Source organism: Oenanthe melanoleuca, chromosome 5, assembly GCF_029582105.1.
Source record: "Oenanthe melanoleuca isolate GR-GAL-2019-014 chromosome 5, OMel1.0, whole genome shotgun sequence".
Lineage (NCBI taxonomy): Eukaryota > Metazoa > Chordata > Aves > Passeriformes > Muscicapidae > Oenanthe > Oenanthe melanoleuca.
Window position 1 is genome coordinate 23,484,029 of NC_079339.1, and position 18,880 is coordinate 23,502,908.

Consider the following 18,880-nt stretch of genomic DNA (forward strand, 5'->3'; position numbering starts at 1 on the left):
AGCAGTAATAAAGTTAAACTGCAGTTGCATAAATCTGTGGACATTTGGCTGTTTCTTTTTCTGTGGGAAAACTATGATTAGCAAGGAATGCAGGTTAAGATTTTTTACTCTAATGATCCTTCTTCTTCTGGACCCTCCTGTTCTCCTTGCCAATCATGCCCATAACTACCATGAATCTTGGAGAGAAGGGAGAGTGTCTCTGTATGAACGGCTGTAGATTCCCAGCAAGACTGGGGATAGTAAGGATTACCTCAGCTGCTAGCAAGTTATGCATGTATGTAACGTTTAAAATAAAGTTCTGGTCTGTGAGATCCTAAAACTATTCTTTCCCTTTTCTAAAGGCTTCAATAAATGTGGAGTTCGTAATGGTGGCTGCTCCCACCTTTGCTTGCCTCACCCCACTGGTTTCTCCTGTGCCTGCCCCACTGGCATCCAGCTGAAGAGAGATGAGCAGACATGTGACTCTTCTCCAGAGACCTACCTGCTTTTCTCTAGCCGTGCTTCCATCCGTCGTATCTCACTGGACACCAGTGACCACACAGATGTGCACATACCTGTCCCTGAGCTGAACAATGTAATTTCTCTGGACTATGATAGTGTGGATGGCAAGATTTACTACACAGATGTATTTCTTGATGTTATCAGGTAGGTGCCAGTCAACGGCTAGGCTGGTGCCCAGGTCACCCAATGACTTGTGCTGAGTGTGCCAGTAAATTGGGGAGATTGAGCACTACAGCACTACTTACACTTTGTGTTACATCATGTGTATCAGTGAACTCATGCTGAAGGTGTGTTTAACTTGCTGGAGACTGGGGGGAAAAGTATTAGAGAGGTAGTAGTATGCAGTGGGCCTGTGATCGTTGTAGATCCAGTTTTCCAGGAGCTACCTGTTCCTCACTACTGTTTGTAATTGATTTCTATCCAGGCGGGCTGATCTAAATGGCAGCAACATGGAAACTGTTATTGGTCAGGGTTTGAAGACTACAGATGGCCTGGCAGTGGACTGGGTTGCCAGGAACCTCTACTGGACAGACACAGGACGCAATACCATCGAAGTGGCTAGACTGGATGGAAGCTCCAGGAAAGTGCTGATCAATAACAGCCTGGATGAACCTCGAGCCATTGCTGTCTTTCCCAAGAAGGGGTAGGTATGGGGTTATTGGTGGGGCAGGAGGAAGAGCTGCATAGGGGCAGGCTGGAAGAGGAGGTCGTAGGAGGAAAAGGAGATGTGTCGTGTGCATCTGCAGGTATCAGCAAGGGGGTGACTCTGAGTGACTTAGAGTAGTCAGGCAGACAGTGAATTTGATGGTTGGGTAGATAGCTGTGAGAAGGCTACAGACTATATTATCTTCTTTGAACCTGAACAATTTGGCACTTTCTTTCATAACTAAAACTTTCCTTAGGCCAAATGAATTGGTCTTTTCTTCTTACACTTGCCTTTTGTCTCTTCAGGTATCTCTTCTGGACAGATTGGGGTCACATTGCTAAAATTGAACGGGCAAACTTGGATGGCTCTGAACGTAAAATCCTGATTAACACTGACCTAGGGTGGCCCAATGGATTGACTTTGGATTATGACACCAGGAGGTCAGTGAAAGATTTTCCTATACTTGTACAGGGTTGAGGGATGAAATGCATTTTTTAGCCCTCTTAGCTTCATTTATTGGAGTAGAGCTGTGGGTTTGGATTTGGTTTTGGTTTTGAGGTGTTTTGGGACTTTCTTCTTTAGGTGAAAAACTTTCTTTAGTTTTTATTTCCTGGTCCATCTGATGATTCCACAGTCTTGGCCAATAATTGACTAGAAAGTAAAGTGACTTTGTGTAGATGGAAGCTCACCTCTTTCCCTGTGCCTTCAGGATATACTGGGTGGATGCGCACCTTGATCGCATAGAGAGTTGTGACCTCAATGGGAAGCTACGGCAAGTGTTGGTCAGCCAGGTGTCACATCCCTTTGCTCTGACACAGGTGAGAAGGTTCTCCTGCTGCCACCATTCTCCTTAGTATGCTGATGAATTTGTACAGTGGAGTTTGGAAACAGGGAAGTGTTACAGTCCAAGGAAACCGAAAAGGCTGAGGGGATAATACTTCAATCTTCTCTGGAGTTAACAAAGGAAGTTTGTCTGAACTGTGGGGTGTAGAGAGTCATCTTTTTTATAGAAAGAGGGTAAGGGTTTGAAAAGGCCTTTGTTTTGGGCCTTCTGCCACTGGGATATGTTTTTTATGGGCATCCTGTGTCTGCATGACTAAACATGCTAATAATTTTTCTTTGCTGTCTCCCTGAGCAGCAGGACAGATGGATATACTGGACTGACTGGCAAACAAAATCTATCCAGAGAGTGGACAAATACTCTGGGCGGAACAAAGAGACAGTCCTAGCCAATGTTGAGGGATTGATGGATATCATTGTGGTTTCTCCTCAGAGACAGACAGGTAAATAGAAGGACCTTGATTCAGGCAAATGCTAATTGTGGAGCAAAAGAGCTCTGGAACCACTGCACTACTGTGGATGTCAAGTAAGGATGACATCCTTTCTTATGCTCAAACTATTCACACATCTTCCCTTAGCACATTCCTTGTCTGCCTTTTCAGTCAGGTAGATCTTAATGTGTTCTATTAAAGCTTTGATTAGCAAATGTTACTTTGTTGTTGTTCACTCAACATTGTGTTAAAACAGAAGAATGTGAGCTTTTTATTATTTTTATCTCTGCAACTGTGTTGTCTGGGCTTCTGTCTAAAGATTTTCAGTACCTTCCTTTCAAGACTGCCCTAATCCAATTCAGTGTCTGGGTATTGTCATCACTTTCTTAGTAATCGGATGACGGGCATATGCCAAACCCATAATAACTTGCCCGATTTCTAAGAAGTATTTCTGGCTGAGCAGGAAAGAGACTCTGAGCTCCTTTTTGTTCAGATGTAACATATTTAGAAAATTGTTTGTTCCTTCCAGGTAGTAATGCTTGTGGAGTGAACAATGGAGGCTGCACTCACCTCTGCTTTGCCAGGGCTTCTGACTTTGTCTGTGCATGTCCGGATGAACCAGATGGGCGGCCCTGTTCTACGAGTGAGTTTACTGAGTGTCACTTGTTAGTAGCTTCCATAAGTGAGCCACTGCTCCTGCTTATGCAGTGGCAACCAGAGCAGCTGAGGCTCTCCAGTGTATACAGAGTTGTATGTTGAAACTAAGGCCACTGATTTTGTGCAGTAGAGCCTTCTTCTGTCCTTTCTGCTGACAGGCTGGGTTTGAGATGGGAAGGCTGCTCATATAAGCTATAGAGAGTTTTGGAAATGGCCTATCAGACTTGTCCCACAAAGTTGGAGTCCTGCTTATTTTTCTCTGTTGTTCTAGTTCCTGGTGTGGTGCCCCTTGGTCCGGAACCAACCAGTGTAAATGAGAGAAGCCAAACACCACCTGGCAGACTAGGTACTTCAACAATCAAACCTCTCACATCTCTGGAAACAGTGGAAGGAAAGTAAGTGTTCTTGTTCTCTTGGGATTGGGGTGTGAAATTGCAAACTTTTGCAAGGTGTCACATGCAAGCCCCCTCTGCTTGCCATCATCCAAATATACCTATCCCTAGCCAAAAGAGGATATTCTAGCTCCAGATTTCACTTTCTTAATTGATTAAACTGTCATGACAAAAGTGCAGGTCATTGCTGAGATGGCAAGAAACAGCTGCAGACTCTGTCTGTTTTGTTGAAAAGTGTGTGTAGGCTAACTGTACTGAAGTGTTAAACTTTAACCCATATGTCATTGATTAATTTTTGAATCTCCTAATCTTGAGAGCCTATTTCTGAGACAAGGACAGAGGAGTATGTTGCTTCAATTCACTGAAACATCTCAGACTAGACCCACACAGCTGAGGAAATGGTTCTACCCTGGGAACGGGATAGTTTACTTGGGGCAGAACAGAACCTTTGCAGCTCTAACATTTAAGTTACAATGCAGGTAGTTAAGGGACTCTTTTCTTCTAATTCCCTGCATCCTGCTATTTATACTGCTTAGCAAAAGAGAGGTATTATAGTATATGGTTGAGTTATTTACAGAGCAAAATTTGCACTTTGTTGATTATGATTTATTGGACAGAAATGTCTTCATGCAGACTCCAAGACATTTTGATTTTTGCTTCAGCACTGATGGCGAAATTTTCCTGAAAGATATGAGTACACCTGTGTACCTGAGAGGCGAATCTAAAATGAATTGGATATAAAGATACTGCAGATAATTGATAGAATCATGCACACCTCTTCTCTGGATGGAGAATACTAAGGAAGAGAAAGGAAGACCTGTGTTTTTTAATTGGAAAGGGAAGGGATATAAGTGCTAGCCCATTTCATCTTTTTTTTAATACATTTGGTACTGTTTATTCTACTTTCAGTAAATAACTGTCTTTCTGTCATTCAGCTGCTCTGACAAAGATGCTAGGCAAGGCTTGTGTACTCGTGCCAACGAGGCAGTGTTGGCCACCATGGGTGAGTTGCTTTTCTTTAACTCTTCTCCACCAGGGTTGTTCCTCCAGATGTGCACAGGGCATTCCAGTCCGTAGTGTCTGAAACTGAGATTTCTGAAACTCATTCTTGAATTACTCAAATGCCATCTGAGTAGAGCTAAATGCCTCTTAGACATTCTTTAACCTAGATGGGGACTTCTCCAAATAACTCTTTGGTCTGAAGAATAGTTCTGTTTTCTATCATCCATTTGGCTCTTCCCATTAATAATACTCTTTTTCACTGTCCCTTTGTGTTTAGTTGAAAGTGGTTGACTGTGGTAGTTGCTTCCCACTGCAGGAGTAACCTGTCCACAAGGGAGTCTAACTCCTCCATTACAGCCCCATTGCAAAGATCTTGATGCTCCTTGGTTTGAGGCCTAGGTGGGAAGAAAGTTTACCATGTGTTTGTTTCATATGAAGCCAAACAAAATCCTCTGCTAAACCTTAATGTGCTGACATTTTAGTTTATCTAATTATGTATGGGTAAAGCCCCACCCAAAGTCAGTATTATCCAGTGAAATATAAAATGATTGCATAAATTACCCTTGGTATTCACTTTCAGGAGAAGGACTGCACGTCAGCTACATTATTGGAGGTCTTCTCAGCATCTTGTTTATTTTGTTGCTTATTGCTGCTTTAATTATATATAGGTAAGTGATCTATTTTCCCTCTCCTAGCCAATTGTAAATTCTTGGGTTGTAGGAGAAGAAAGTCCCTGAAAGCACTAAATCTTTCTTTATTGTCATTTATGTCCTTTTTTCCTCCATTGGAAGGAGTGCTTGATGATTTTATTTGCAAGGTTTGAGTCCTGTGCCTCTAAAGTGTTGGTCATGCGGTTCTACTATTTGAAACCTTATTGGCTAAATTTTCTGCAGAAAGCTTATGAGTTATGGACAGGGATATGAGATAATTTGCATCTCAGTAAGTGTGTGAGCTCATATGCTTTCTGACAGGTAACTTCACCAATTACTGCCATGATAGCTTTTGTGGTTACATGATAGTGCCTTGTTGTACTGGTAGCTAGTAAATGGACTTGTAGCTGAAGAGCCAGGTGAAGCCAGGATTCTCTCTTTGAGGGACAGTAGAGATGACTGGAGCCATCCATTTGCTGAGCACAGGAACTTTGGGTCCTGGCAGTAGATTTCTGTGACTTTTCTGACAGCTCTCTCCCTCTAGGCATAATAAGTCCAAGTTTACGGACCCTGGCTTGGGGAACCTAACCTACAGTAATCCTTCATATCGAACGTCTACCCAGGAGGTGAAGATTGAATCGATTCCCAAACCAACCATGTACAACCAGCTGTGCTACAAGAAAGAGGTAAGAGCTGCTGCTAAGGACATGGGAGCACAATTCAAGCTGCTGTTGAGTATTACAGACCTCACTATGTGGAAAGATTGCAGCTTTTGAGCATTTACTTCTAGGACGTAGGAGGGATAGCTTCAGTGAGCTGTTCAGACTGCTATGGTGATCAGCATCAGTGATCTTCCTCAGTGAGCTGTAGTGAATTTGACCTGTCTTTAGTTCTCTGCTTCTTACCCACTCCCACAATGTTTTGTATTTCATTTGCATTGGGTACTGGCCCTCAAAAGTGCATGAGCCAATTGGAATTGTCTTCCTTGGATACATGTCCCGCTTGGTGACTGTTGCACCAAGGTTGCTTTGGACAGTGATCAGGGGAATCAGGCAGCCAGAAAGGGTTTAGTAACAAGAATGTGGCTCCTGGCTGTGCACGACCTGGGAGGGGTGGGATAAGGAAAAAAAATAGAGCCCTTATTAAATACAGCATTTTAAAGGCTCTTCAGAGGTCCATACTTTGTGCCACATGGAGAGAGTTTAAAAGATACCTTGCAGTGCTTAGTTTCTCCTCTCTTTTCTCCTCAGAAGCTTTCTTATCACTCAGATAGCTTCTCATCTTCCCTCTTCTGATTTCCGTCCACATCCTCATGTCAGGTATCACTGCTCTGTGTGTTTGATCCTGCCTCCCTCACTCAAACTCTGTTGTGTGGCTCAAGCTGTCAATACTAATTGCTCTTTCTTGGTTTTCCCCACCCCGCTTTTATGTCCTTAAACTAGCTCTAGTCTGTCAAGAACGTGTAAGTAATTTTCTGTGGCAGATTCTTTGGTCTGGGCTTTGGCTACTCATACTCAGTTATATTTTAAAAAGGCAATTTCTGTTAGGACTATTTGTGATTATCTGTTAGATCACCTAGTTCCTCTGGCAGAGATCACAGACTTACACAGGGGAGAGTTTTCCCTTACTGATTTCCAAAGGTACTATCCAATAGATTCCCCAAATCTTCCAGCCATTTTAGCCTCATCTGTTAAGGATAAATCAGGATTATTTATCTGGGAATCTAAATCCTTTCCACTTTTCTCTTAATTCTGGTGCTCTTTTATATACACAGATGTATATTTCCCTACCCTCTGCACTTTCTCCTCAGGGGTAGATCAGATGCTCCTTATTTGTCAGTAAGCCAAGTTAGATTTCACTACTTTAATCTCAGTGTGGTCCCTTTAGCCTCTGATCATTTTCATTGTTTCCCTATAATCTCCTTGCCCTGTGTCACTGTGAGGCTTGGACTCAACAGTGGTATTACAGCTGTGTTTTGCTGAAAGGTGAATCTAGAATGACTCTAAATGTAAAGATATGCAAACCTAGAATTGATCTCCTGCCTACTTTTACCATGAGGTTTTCTGTCTGTTTCTGCTTTCCATTTTGTTTGGTGGGGTTTTTTTTTTCCTTCATTTTAAAGACTTAGAGCTCTTACTCTCTTCTGTCAGGGAATATGGTATAGTTGAATGAGAGGAGCAGCCTTATCCTCATTCCCCTTCCACTGAAGAATCATGGAGTTTGGAATGAGAGCCCCTGCAGGGAGGACTCACTGGGAGTGTTAAAGAACTAAAGGAAGCTTAAAATGGGTTCTGTCATTGTGGTAGTTAAAGCCAGTGGCTGTTTACATGGAGGTCCAGCTTTTTGTCTGCTTCACTGTCTTCATTCCAGCTCTGCACTGCTCTTTGCCATATTTTTCCGTGGACATATTTTTTAATTCATCTGTCTTCTCCCTAGACTGGTCCTGACCACAGCTACACTAAGGAGAAGATCAAGATTGTGGAGGGAATATGCCTTTTATCCAGTGATGATTCCGAATGGGATGACCTGAAGCAGATTCGGAGCTCCCGTGGAGGGATCCTGCGGGACCACGTCTGCATGAAGACAGATACGGTCTCTATCCAGGCTAGCTCTGGTTCACTGGATGACACCGAAACTGAGCAGCTGCTACAGGAAGAACAGTCTGAATGCAGCAGTGTTAACACAGCAGCAGCCACTCCTGAGCGGCGGGGCTCACTGCCGGACACAGGCTGGAAACACCAACGCAAGCCCTCCACAGAGAGCGAGGTCTAAAGTACACGTGACTTTGGAAACAGTCGTACCCTCCCTACCCTCTGCTCTGCACAAAAAAGACAGGACTGCCTGCCTGGCATGGAAGGGCACAGAGACCAGCCTCTCTTGCAAGGGGCCTGAGACTTGGACTGCCTTTTAGCGTGGAGCTTGGGCAACTGTGTTGTTGTGGTTGGAGAAGGAGGATGGGTGGGTTGGTTGGAACCCAGAGACCCTTTTGACTCATTTTCACTGTCTGTGGTTTATTTATATGTTCCCTTTTCCTGGAAGCTGCCACATTAACTACTGCAGTGACTCGTCTGGCCTGAATCTGGTTCGGAGTCTCTGTTCCCTGGCAACCTGCAAGTCCTGTGCCATCCAGCTCACGGTCAATGCCCATGAAGAGAGCAGAGCTGCCTCATTGCTGGCTCCTGGTCACAGAAGTACCCCGTGTCATTCCAGCACTAGCAGCACTCTTTGAGGCTTTGTGTTGAGGGGTCTCTGACATGAGAGAGATGGGTGTAGATGGGATATACTTTGGGGCTCAAGAGGACACTGACACAGCATCAGGTCATCTTGTGAGGGCATAAAGAGGGTAACGACAGTTGCCAAGACTCACTTCATGAGACTATCACTGCTTACTTTCTTATCTGCTACTAAAAACTTTAAGAAATGCTCAGATTGGAGCACTGTGTCTGTTGCTGGCAGTGGACACTGTTCCTGTTCTCCCCTTTCCTTTTAAAATATGTTTCTACTCTGGAAAAACAAGAGTCAGCAAATGGCCCTTTCAGAACCGTTCAGTACCCTGTGGGTACTGGAGTCTGAGTGCTGAACTTGAGACAAGAAGAGATTGGTATTTTACTTAGTTCTACAGAGCTAATGGGAGCAAATGGATCTCAGCAAGACCTAAATTTTACTGATCTTTGCATAACTGATATATAAAAAAAGAAAAGAAAAATTTGCTAGGTCCCCACTAGTCCCAATTCTGCAAGGTCCCAATTATTTTGGCCTTTAGGACCTTTGATTACCATAATAAGGGAAAAGAGAGAATTCCTAGGTCAACTCTTTCCCATGGGAGTGCTCAGTGCTGACAGTTAGGAACTGCTTTATTCCTAGGCTGAGCCCATTTGACCTAGAATGAGAGACAATAATCAGAGAGCTGCAAGGGCCATTTTAAGTAGTTGTTTATCAGATAGAATTGCACTTTAAGTTCTTCTGTTACTACTAAATAGCTCTCCTTGCCAAATAATTTTTCCCATCAGCTGCATGAGCTTCAGTTGTTCTCTGGCCTCCAAGACTCCTACCCTTTAGGGAATGTCATCCCACCCTTGCAGCCAAAACCCAGCAGCATTTGGATCTGGGTCCAAGGACTCCCAAGGACTATTGCCACCTCTTCATATTCTCTTGTCATCTGTTTGTTCAAAAAGAAAAAGGAGAAAATATTGCTTGACACTTCAAAAATGAAATTTATATTAACCCCTCAAATCACATGGTAAAATATTAAGCATTAAGCCAGATCCTCGGAAGCAGAACCTCCCATTGAAAAATTTCTCACTGCAAACTTTGTAACCTCTTTTATCACCTGGAAAGAGGTCAAGTACATTCCCACCCATGGTGTAAAGAGAGCAAATTATACACTGGGGTATGGTTCAGAGGTAGGGGGAGGGTCCATCTCCCATGCAGTATTTTTTTCAGCTGATTAAAAAGGAGAATCGTCCTACTCTGCTCAAACCTTGTTTATATACTAACAGGCCTGCCCAATACCCCTGAAAAACACAACAGTTGCTAGTGGTTTGCCTGTACTTTTCACAGCAGAAATAGCTTTGTAGATAGGGGAAGATTGCAGCTTTGACCTGGCTAGGTGGCTTGAGACTCTGTCCCTAACTGCACCATTGGGCTGACTGGTGTATATTCCTGTGGAAAATGAACTGGAGCTAAGGCTTGGATTTCCCTGTGTAAATGTGGGACTCTTCCCTACTCCCAGAGGGATTTATTTTTATCCTTTTTTTTTTTTATTAGATTTTTATTTAATTATTTATTTGTTTGACTCCAGCCTTGGAAGCATTGATTTTTTTGGGCAGAGGCACTTTTGAATTGAGGTGTGGACTCGACTGGGAGCTGAGAAAGGGGTGCATATCACTGACATGGATCATGCCCATCTAAGCCATTTCATGCAGGGACAGCACCAGAGGGCTCAAGTGTAGGCAGAAGAATCAATTTATTCAGAAACCATGTGTAGGGGCAGGGGCATCAAGGCTGGGATTGGGGAAGTTGGGGAGGAAGGCTCTGACTTGTAGGAGAGCAGGATTTCTTTGGGTTTTGGAATGGATTGTTGGTTTTTTTTTCCCAATAGCTTATGTGACCATGCACCAAAATCCTGAGGTGGGACAGGGGTGAAGGGAAACATCTGCCCAGACCTGTCACTTAAGATTAAGTCAGCCTGTCAGAGTACTTGCTGTCCAAGTCTGGAGTGTCTGCAAGTGTGGAGTGGAAAGGAAAAACAGAGTCAGTCTTTTCAACAACTCATGGTGTCTGTGATCTCCACCTTGATCAATATTCTCTGCTGCTTCTTAGGAGAGGCCCTGCGCACTCCAGCCTAACAACCATTCATAACTGCTCTCTGCTCCCTCCCTCAAATGATTATGGTGAAAAGGAGCAATAAAATGTCACACAGCCTCCTCCACCAGTGAGGTGGGCAGAAATTTATGTCTTTTTCCTAGAGACAGCCCCAGTGAGATGCTTGCCTGGGGATGCATCATGGTTCCCCATTCTGGGGAAGAGAAGACCCTCGTTGCACTTAGGATGTTAAGAATGTAGAAAGGCTACTGGAGGATGATCTCTTGAGCACTGATTTACTATGTAAAAAGCAAACCTCTCTCCTGTCTGTCCTGAGCTAACGTCAGTGATTTCCGTGTGTTCCTGTGTAATGGTTTTAACGTTACTCACTGGAGACATTGGATTTTCTGGAGTTATTTAACCACTGTGTTCAATATTTTAGGGGTTGATGATAATTTAATATAAATTTAGCTTTTCTTAACCACTCTGCCTGGCTTTTGGTTGTGAATCATGCATGTTATTTGGACTCTCCTTTGAATGGGGAACTCCCAAACCTGTACAGACAGAACCTCAACTTTGCTTCATTTGAGAGGAGCAAGAATGTAGGAACAGATATGGGTTCTTAGAAATCTGATGGTAGCACACACTATACCCCTATGATTTTGACTCAAGGGCTCAATATCTACCCTCACTTTTGCAGATTCCTTCACACACGTAATATCTCTCACTCTGCCCCACCTTACTTTTTTTCCCCCTCTTAAACATGGCAACAGCAGAAAGGGCTGTTCATTTTGGCATGTATTAGGACTGTAGAGATATCAAGCCCCTGCCAAGTGGAAAATAAAGCTCTGAAGAAGAGCTGCTTTTTCTTTCTGTAGGGGGTTTTGTTTAAGTTTCTGTCGCCTTTTTATATAACCAAGAATTTAAATAGTGCAAAAGGCTGAGTAATGAATGAAACATCCACTAATAACACATTGCAGTACTGGTGCCAATCTTGTAACACATTCTGTCCCTTTCTGATGAAAGAACTACCTAAAACATTTAAAATAACTATCTCTGCTCATTTCACAATTGAAACGCAGTGCGGAAGCCATTTCAGTCAGGTCATGAAAAAATGTCCTGACTTTAAAAAAACTGATGATGCTTGCATGGTGTGGTGAGGAGGGCAGTGTAGATTAATTGCAGTTGAGTGTATGGCACTCTGCTGTCCCTTGTCTTCTATTCTGATTACCCACAAATTTTTTTCCTTCAATTTTTAAAGCTGTAGTGAAGAAACAAAGGAGGGAAAAACACACTGTGCTCCAAAAACAATTCACAGAACAGGTCAGAGTGGAGAGGACACTGTGGGTCACCTGAGCCAACCTCCCTGAACAAGCAGGGTCACCCCAGAGCATATGGCACAGGACTGTGTCCAGGTGGATCCCGTCATTTCCAGGGAGGAAGATTCCACAAGTTCTCTGGGTGCGCAGTATAGAGGTTCTTCCTATTCATGTGGAATTTCCTGTGCATCAGTTTCTGCCCGTTTCCTCTTGTCCTATTGCTTGGCACCACCGAGCAGAGCCTGGCTCCATCCTCAGACACCTTCCCTTCAGATACTGATAGGCATTGAAGAGGTCCCCTCTCAGTCGTTTCTTGAGTTGCTGCTTTTGCAAACTCGCTGACGATAGGCAAGAGAAGGCCCGTTCCTCTGTAACGGGATCTTCCCCAAAGCCGAATCCATCAGCTCTGAGAGGCTTTAGCCCTTTGCCAAAGGCTCCGCGGCCTGCCTTAGCACCAGCACCCCTCGCCAGGCGCTGCTCCGGCCGCAGAGTTCCGTCCCGCACCGTCCCCGGGGTCCCGGTGGCGGCCGGGAGCGGACGGGCACGGCTCGCTGCTTCCCGAGCGGGGGCGCGCTCCCGCGGCCGTGCCGCCGTCTCGGGAGCGCGCGCAGAGCACGCGCCGCGCCTGCCGGATTCAAACGGGCCAATAAGGGGCGCGGGCGCTTGCGCGGGCGGGGCCGGCGGCGGCCAATGGGCGCGGCGGACACTGGGAGGTGCGGGCGGTGCTGGCGATTTCAAACCCCGCCGAGCAGCCGCCGGACCGTCCCCGGCCCGACCCACCGGGCCCAGGTGAGACCCTCTGTCCTTGTCCCTTCTCCGTGGGCCCCGCTCGCTTTCCCGTCCGCGCCCGTGGGAGGGTGGCTAGGCCTTCCTCCGTCTCTAGGCCCGAGCCGCCCCGTTTCTCCCGGGGACCGTGTGGAGGCGCAGTCCCAGCGGCGCGACATCTCCCTGCGGGGATGGCCGGGCCCACGGGCTGCGCCGGCATCCATTCGCAGAGCCCGGCGGCGTGAGGATTGCGGCTGGGAGCGGCGAGAGGCCGCGGCCTGTGCCGCGCCGCGCTGCGGAGGTGCCGCTCGCTCAGGCCGCCCGCCAAGCGGGGCGCGATGCGGCCGGTGGGGGCCGCGGGCTCGGCGGCTCCGCTGCGGCCGCCTCCGTCCGTTGTGGGGCCGGGGCCGCTGCTGCTGCTGCTGCTGGGGGCGTTCCGTGGGAGGCGGCCGGGAAACTGCGGCCGGCGGGGGAACCGGGCAGCCCTTAAGGGAAATGCGGACCGAGCGCCTTCTGTCTGCCCCCTGAGGCTGCGTTCAGGATCGGTTCCCCCTCTAGAATGCCCTAAGGAAAATGGGCTGATTGTAGCCTTAAAACCAAAGGCGCGAGCTCATCTATTGTAGCTCTGTTGTTGGGTGCAAATGGTTACCAGAGTCCCTCACCAGGAGATGTTTCCTGTTGAATCCCCTCTAGTATATGCGAGGAAGGGCTGGATAGACGTGTGTGTCCCATGTTTCTGCGCATACACTTTTCCCGCATTTCATTTGATTATGTTTCTGAATCAGACAGTCTTATGATTCTTGCAAAGACAATAGTTTTCAGGTTGGTGTGCATAGGATTTTCCTCCAGGATTTCCCTCTGTCAGTGGGAGACCCGAAGTTTTTGGATCAGATGACAGAGGCTGAGGAATGATACTTCTGTTTGCCTTAAGCAAACTAGGATTCTGTTCTAACAATAAAATTTTTTAAAAAATCATATGTGTTACAGTTTTCTAACTGCTCTATATTTGTTGTATATCATCTATCTGATTATTCTGAGGTTTTTGCTGATTTTAGTGTTTGCTTTTTCTGCTGAACAGCAGTGCAGTTCAAGCTGCCTTTTGCAGGTGAGATGAGTAGTTATTGGGATGTTGAGCTACCAGCAATGGGAGCTGTTCCTAATGTGTTACTTGTGTATTAAAGAAAGTGTTGCTATAGGCTTTCAATTAATCTATTAGTTTGAAACTCTGAAGCTGCTTACTTCAGAATCCATGGAGTCTCGAATATTAGAGTATTCTAAAAGTCTTTTCATGGAAGTCTGTTATTAAAACTTTGAGAAAGGTTCACCTCTGAAGGTAGAATGATTGAGTTCAAATTGCCTGTACAGTTTTGACTCCTTGGTGTCCAACATGAGATCAGCTGATTGTGCAATATTTAGAATTTGGTTTGATTTTCTTGCCATAGGCTTGGCTTTCTTTAAACTTTGCTGTTTTGGTAGCTTCCCCCCATATTGAGCTTACAGATTCACCATTTGGGTTTTTTTCTACTTCAAAAATTGTGATAGGGTTAAGCCTTATGCACAACATTGAGAGAGTGATTTATCAAAGCAGAATCACTGGCAAATGGCATTTAGGTACAGCAGACTGTTTCTGAACAAATGGTTGCAGATGTATTGAAAGTAATTCTCAAAAAGACAAAGTTGTGCACATTAACTATGGGACCTGCTATAGGAAAAGATTGTGACATCTTGAAAAGAAATTTGAATTTTAGAAGTATGGGAGTTATTCAGTCTGTTTTAGATCTGTATTGATGGAAGGTTTCTCCCTTGATATTCTAATGGGAAAAAGGGAATGCATGGTGATAGAACATGATTCTTGGTTCTTGTACACAGAGGACTTGTATTTTGTTGGACTTAACTTTCATGCTGGCTATTGTCCTTCCTCTTGTACGGGCCAGTTATGTAAGCTGGGCCTCTGCCACAGTGGGTCTGTTCTCTCATACCAGTGTCTGCAAAAATGGGGAGATCTTGTTTCTATTTAATAGTCAATGCAGAAAACCTGAATTTCAGTAGAATGTTATAAGTTGTTTCACTGTGTGATAAATTTATAGCTGAAAAGTATTTAGCATGTTGTACGTTCCTTCAGTCAATCCTTTTTTTATATTTTTCTTTTGCTACCTGTCATCTGCAGCACTTCTGTTTGCCCCTTCTTATGCATCACTTATACATACCTTGAATAGTACATCCAATTAGAAACTGCTCTGCATGTTTTGTGGAATAGAGATAACTATCTTAATTATCTTATTTGGAGGATTTTGTTGTGTAGGATGCATGACTGGAAGGACGCTTGAGAGATGTAAATGCTTGCAAACCTTTAATTAAGGTTTTCAAAATCATGGTCAGTGTTCATCTGTTTCCCTTTTTCCCCGTTCCTGTCTTTCCTCTGTTCCACGCTACTAGCAGCTGTCCTTATATGGCTTATAAAAGAAATGTATAAACTTGTATTGCTAATTTGTTTGTAAACTAGTTAATGTAAATGGTTTGTCAAGTCTCTGCTAGAGAAGGATGGCATTAAAGCCATTTGCATCTGCAGCAGAGTGGTTGGTTCAGGACAACATAGTCCAAGTCTAATACGGTGTTGCTTTGCTGATTCTTTGTTGTAGACTGTTCCCAGTGGTTCATGTTATATGGGTGGAGTCCTGAAGTGACATTGAAAAGCCTTGTACCCTTTTGTTTAGACTAAGTATTGCCTTGCGCCAGGCAGTGTTGCTCTGGCTTGTTTGAATAAAAGAGTCTCTTGACCTGAGCACTTGTGCATTGTCTGGGGTTGACTGTGATAGCTCGATTGCTGTAAATGTCAGAAGTTGAAAAGCAGAAGCTGCTGTGTGTGTTCGTGCCTTCCTGTTGCACGGGGTAGAGTGAGGTGGAAGGAAAAGTAACTTGGACAGTTATTCAATGGAAAGCGTGGTTGGTGCTGGCGGTGCCTGGAAGAGGCTTCTTTCTTCAGCTAGCTAAAAAGATGGCTGGAGAAATACAGCTTTACATCACATGGCTTGATGCTCTTCTGAGGAGGAAGCAAATGATACCAGCTTCTTCAGTTGCTATTGTCACCAGAGAAAAGGCATCTCAAAATGTCAGACGATGGGCTAGAGAGATTGCTGATGAATCAGCTCCACCAGAATGCTGTCATTACACATCTCGCAGCAGCATGAAATGCGGGGATGGTATGGTGCCAGGCTCTTCGTTCGTAGCTCCATTGGAAGGCACTGTTTCTCCTTCCCCACGGCTGGCCTTGTTCCTCCTGTCGGGTTTGAGAACCGCTCCCTCCTTCAATTAGGGATTGCTGGATGATTGGTGGCCTGGGTTAATGTCTGCTGCATGCTCGGCTATGAGCGCAGCTCCCTCTGTTAGAGTAGTAATTGTTCTGACGGCTATGGGCGTTCGAGGTATGAGTCATGAAGACAGCAGGCCTGGCGGGCCAAGCTGGTCACTGTTCGCCGGCCCGGCGGCCCCTTCCTTGCCGAGAGGCGGCACCGCAGCCGCCGGCAGGGCCGGGCAGCGCCGCTGCCGCTCGCCCGGCCCCGCGGGGGCTGCTCGGCGTCGGCGGGAAGGGAGCGCGATGCGCCCGGGGCTGCTGCGGGGTCAGCGCGGCGCGGCGGGCGCTGCCCTGCCCTGCCCTGCCCGCCTTTGTCTGGCCCCGGCGTGGGCCGGCTCCCGCCCAGGTGCGGCCGCGGCGCCCCGAGCCCCGCCCGCGGCGGGGAGGGGCTGGTCCCGGCCCGCCCGCGGTGCCCGCCCGCTGCCGCCGGGAGCCGGCCCGGAGCTGTCAGGGTGAGTGTCTGGCCGGGCCCAGCCGAGCCGCGGGCGGTGCGAGGCGGCGGTGGCAGGGCCGGGCCTGGCCCGGCCGTGGGGCGGGGGCGGCGTGCGCAGACAATGCCGGGCGGGCGGGCGGGCGGCCTGCTCGCTGTGCCCGGCCGCGGCCTGCCGCCAGACGGAACGGGAAACGTCGCCGGGCTGCGGGGACGCATCTGGGGCTGCGGGCAGAAGTGGAGGGGGTGCACTTCTGGAAGGTGTTGGGGATGGCGGGGGCGCCGCTAGTTGCAGAAGGGAAGCCGTGCTGGAGGGAGCTTCCCTTGGAGAAGGAGGGAGCTAGTGATGTCTCCGCGGGAGCTTTCCTTCATCAGCAGTTCAGGCCGTCCTTTTAAAGAACATCACATGAGCCTTTTCATGCCTGAGCTTTGTAAAACCTCTTGAGGGATGGGGGGCTTTCCAACTTACAAGCAGTGTCCCACTGACACCTTTCACTCTCAACTGTCCACCCTTAGAATTATGTCAGTGCATGCCAGTGCACTTGCCTGTGTGTTACCCTTTTCCCTTTTGCCCTTCTCGACTCTCTAAGACTGGCTTCACTCCAGGCTTACCCATGCAGTCACAAATTGCTTTTCATCTTAAGCTGTAACAGAAGGTCAGTTTATTTTGCATTGTCTCTCACTTTCAGATGAATGGAAAAGAATGGCCCTGGTCACTTTCATAGGCCACGTATTAAAATGTTTTTTCCCAGAGAAATTAAGTATTTATGTATCTTACCAATAGCTTGTCACTTGTGCTCTTAAAATTTCACTGAGGTGAGTTAGGACATACAAGTTAGAGCAAGCAAGAGAGAATTTAATGCTGTTTGTTCTTGAATGCCGTTTCATTACTGCTGAAGCAGTAGCTTCCCTTTAGCATGCTTTTCTCCTTTTTCTTTTTATTATTCTGAAGTATTTCTATTTTTTTCATCAAGAGTCTGTGTATCTTGCAACTCCGTCTATCAATTGAAAATGCCAGCCTTTAAAATTCCATAAAATTTTTGTTGTCTGCTGTGTTATGATTACTTGAGTTTTCAACTTTCTTTCTGAGCTATTTAATGTTGTTTCTACTGGGAAGGTTTGGCTGGCCAATACAAAAAAACCCGTGTTGCGCTAAACTTCTAAGAGAGTGAAACATTGTCATTTCAGAGCCAAAGAGCAAATTTGACCCAAAACTGCCATTAAAGAAATAAACAAACAAACAAATAATTACTTCTGCTGGGAAAACTGTGGCTGCACTAAAGGAGATCTGCCAAGAAGTATAGTTTTATCTGAAATGTGACATCCAACTACATACTCTCCAAATTTGTGCCCCACTGTATAGGAACATTTAAAATTGATTTTTCCTTTAGAAAGACCTGTCTTAATTTCTCAGAACTTATTCTTGAGTAATGTTTTTGAGAATATTTCAAAATATGAAAATATTTGATTATGTTCTTGTGGAACAGTAATATTCAGTAGGTGTGAGTGAGTAGGGAGAAAGACAATCAGTATCAATAAACAGCTGGTTTTGTTTAGCATAAAATGGCTTCCTAGTTTGCCATTGTACATCTTCTGAAGAAAATGGTCTGAAAGCTGACACTTCACAATAAAATACAGTGATAGGTGATGAATGTATGCTTCAAAAGAAATCCCATTTTAGGATGTTAATGATGTAAAGACTTCCTTAGCAGTACCCAATACTATAAGCTATGTGATTAATGCAGTTCAGCTCTCCAAATTGTAGCTGGATAAGCATTTATTTAGAAGTTGAGTAGGAGCTGTTCAGAGTAGTGCATGGTGAATCCAAACTTTGATGTTTTCATGCTTTCTCATGATCTTTTAATGTGTTTTATGTGTTAATGGTCTTTTAATTTGTTTCCCAAACTTATGTATATTCATTTGGGAATTCTCACTTTTACGTTTTAAATTCTTGCATTTGTGCTGCCTTGTAAATAAATGCTTTACACTCCTGCTGCATTTGTGTTATCTCCCTTCAGAAGGTCCTGTTCTTTCCTTGATGGTCTTCATTTTCTTGCTGTTCCGTAATATAAACTTGCCCCGCCAAGAACTGTCAGGAAAGGTTTGTTATTCATCTCCACTACAGATTTCTCGGGTGACTTGCCTTTGGAAATGATGCATTGACCACTTTTATGACAAATGTCTCTCTCAAAACTTACTTTGACAGTTCAGTTGCTTCATAGATCTTGTTTTCTGGATTTTACCAAAATGGATGTTGTTACTAAAAGACTTAATTCTGTTTGTTCCAAGTTGTAGCAACAAAAAAATGTATGTAGGTCAGACACTTCATTGCTGCAAATTCACTAGTAATAACAGAATTTAGCTGTGCTATCGTATAATGAGGCCACTTGCTATTTGGATATTGAAAAGTAATGACTTGAGTCTTAAATGTCTTTGCAAAGAAGCTTTTAAGGAAAACATTTTTGTCAAATGTGGGATACTCTATGATCACAGAGAACCCAGTGACTTAATTGAAAAGAGAAACAACCGTCTTCTATTCTGGTAAATGCAAGATGTAGACAGTACGAAATCTTTGCATTAGGACAGACATG

At 45.2% G+C, this 18,880-nt stretch overlaps 2 protein-coding genes across 6 annotated transcripts in view; both read left to right on the forward strand.

The window, feature by feature from the left end:
* Positions 1-10,908, forward strand: part of LRP4 (LDL receptor related protein 4) — an 81,275-nt gene extending 70,367 nt beyond the window's left edge. For both annotated transcript variants that reach the window (XM_056492616.1, XM_056492617.1), the window contains exons 28-38: positions 342-645; positions 926-1,144; positions 1,453-1,587; positions 1,857-1,965; positions 2,286-2,430; positions 2,948-3,061; positions 3,347-3,470; positions 4,403-4,470; positions 5,050-5,137; positions 5,664-5,805; positions 7,556-10,908. In XM_056492616.1, the coding sequence (XP_056348591.1) occupies positions 342-645; positions 926-1,144; positions 1,453-1,587; positions 1,857-1,965; positions 2,286-2,430; positions 2,948-3,061; positions 3,347-3,470; positions 4,403-4,470; positions 5,050-5,137; positions 5,664-5,805; positions 7,556-7,891 (1,784 nt within the window). In that variant the 3' untranslated portion in view covers positions 7,892-10,908. The remainder of the gene's footprint in view (positions 1-341; positions 646-925; positions 1,145-1,452; positions 1,588-1,856; positions 1,966-2,285; positions 2,431-2,947; positions 3,062-3,346; positions 3,471-4,402; positions 4,471-5,049; positions 5,138-5,663; positions 5,806-7,555) is intronic.
* Positions 10,909-12,390: 1,482 nt separating this feature from the next.
* CKAP5 (cytoskeleton associated protein 5) overlaps positions 12,391-18,880 on the forward strand; it is a 52,972-nt gene continuing 46,482 nt past the window's right edge. For 2 of the 4 annotated variants that reach the window (XM_056492619.1, XM_056492620.1), the window contains exon 1: positions 12,444-12,531. The gene's annotated coding sequence lies outside the window, so the exon portion shown is untranslated. Of the gene's footprint in view, positions 12,532-18,880 lie in introns of all 4 variants that reach the window. The other 2 variants (XM_056492618.1, XM_056492621.1) reach the window with 2 other exon arrangements.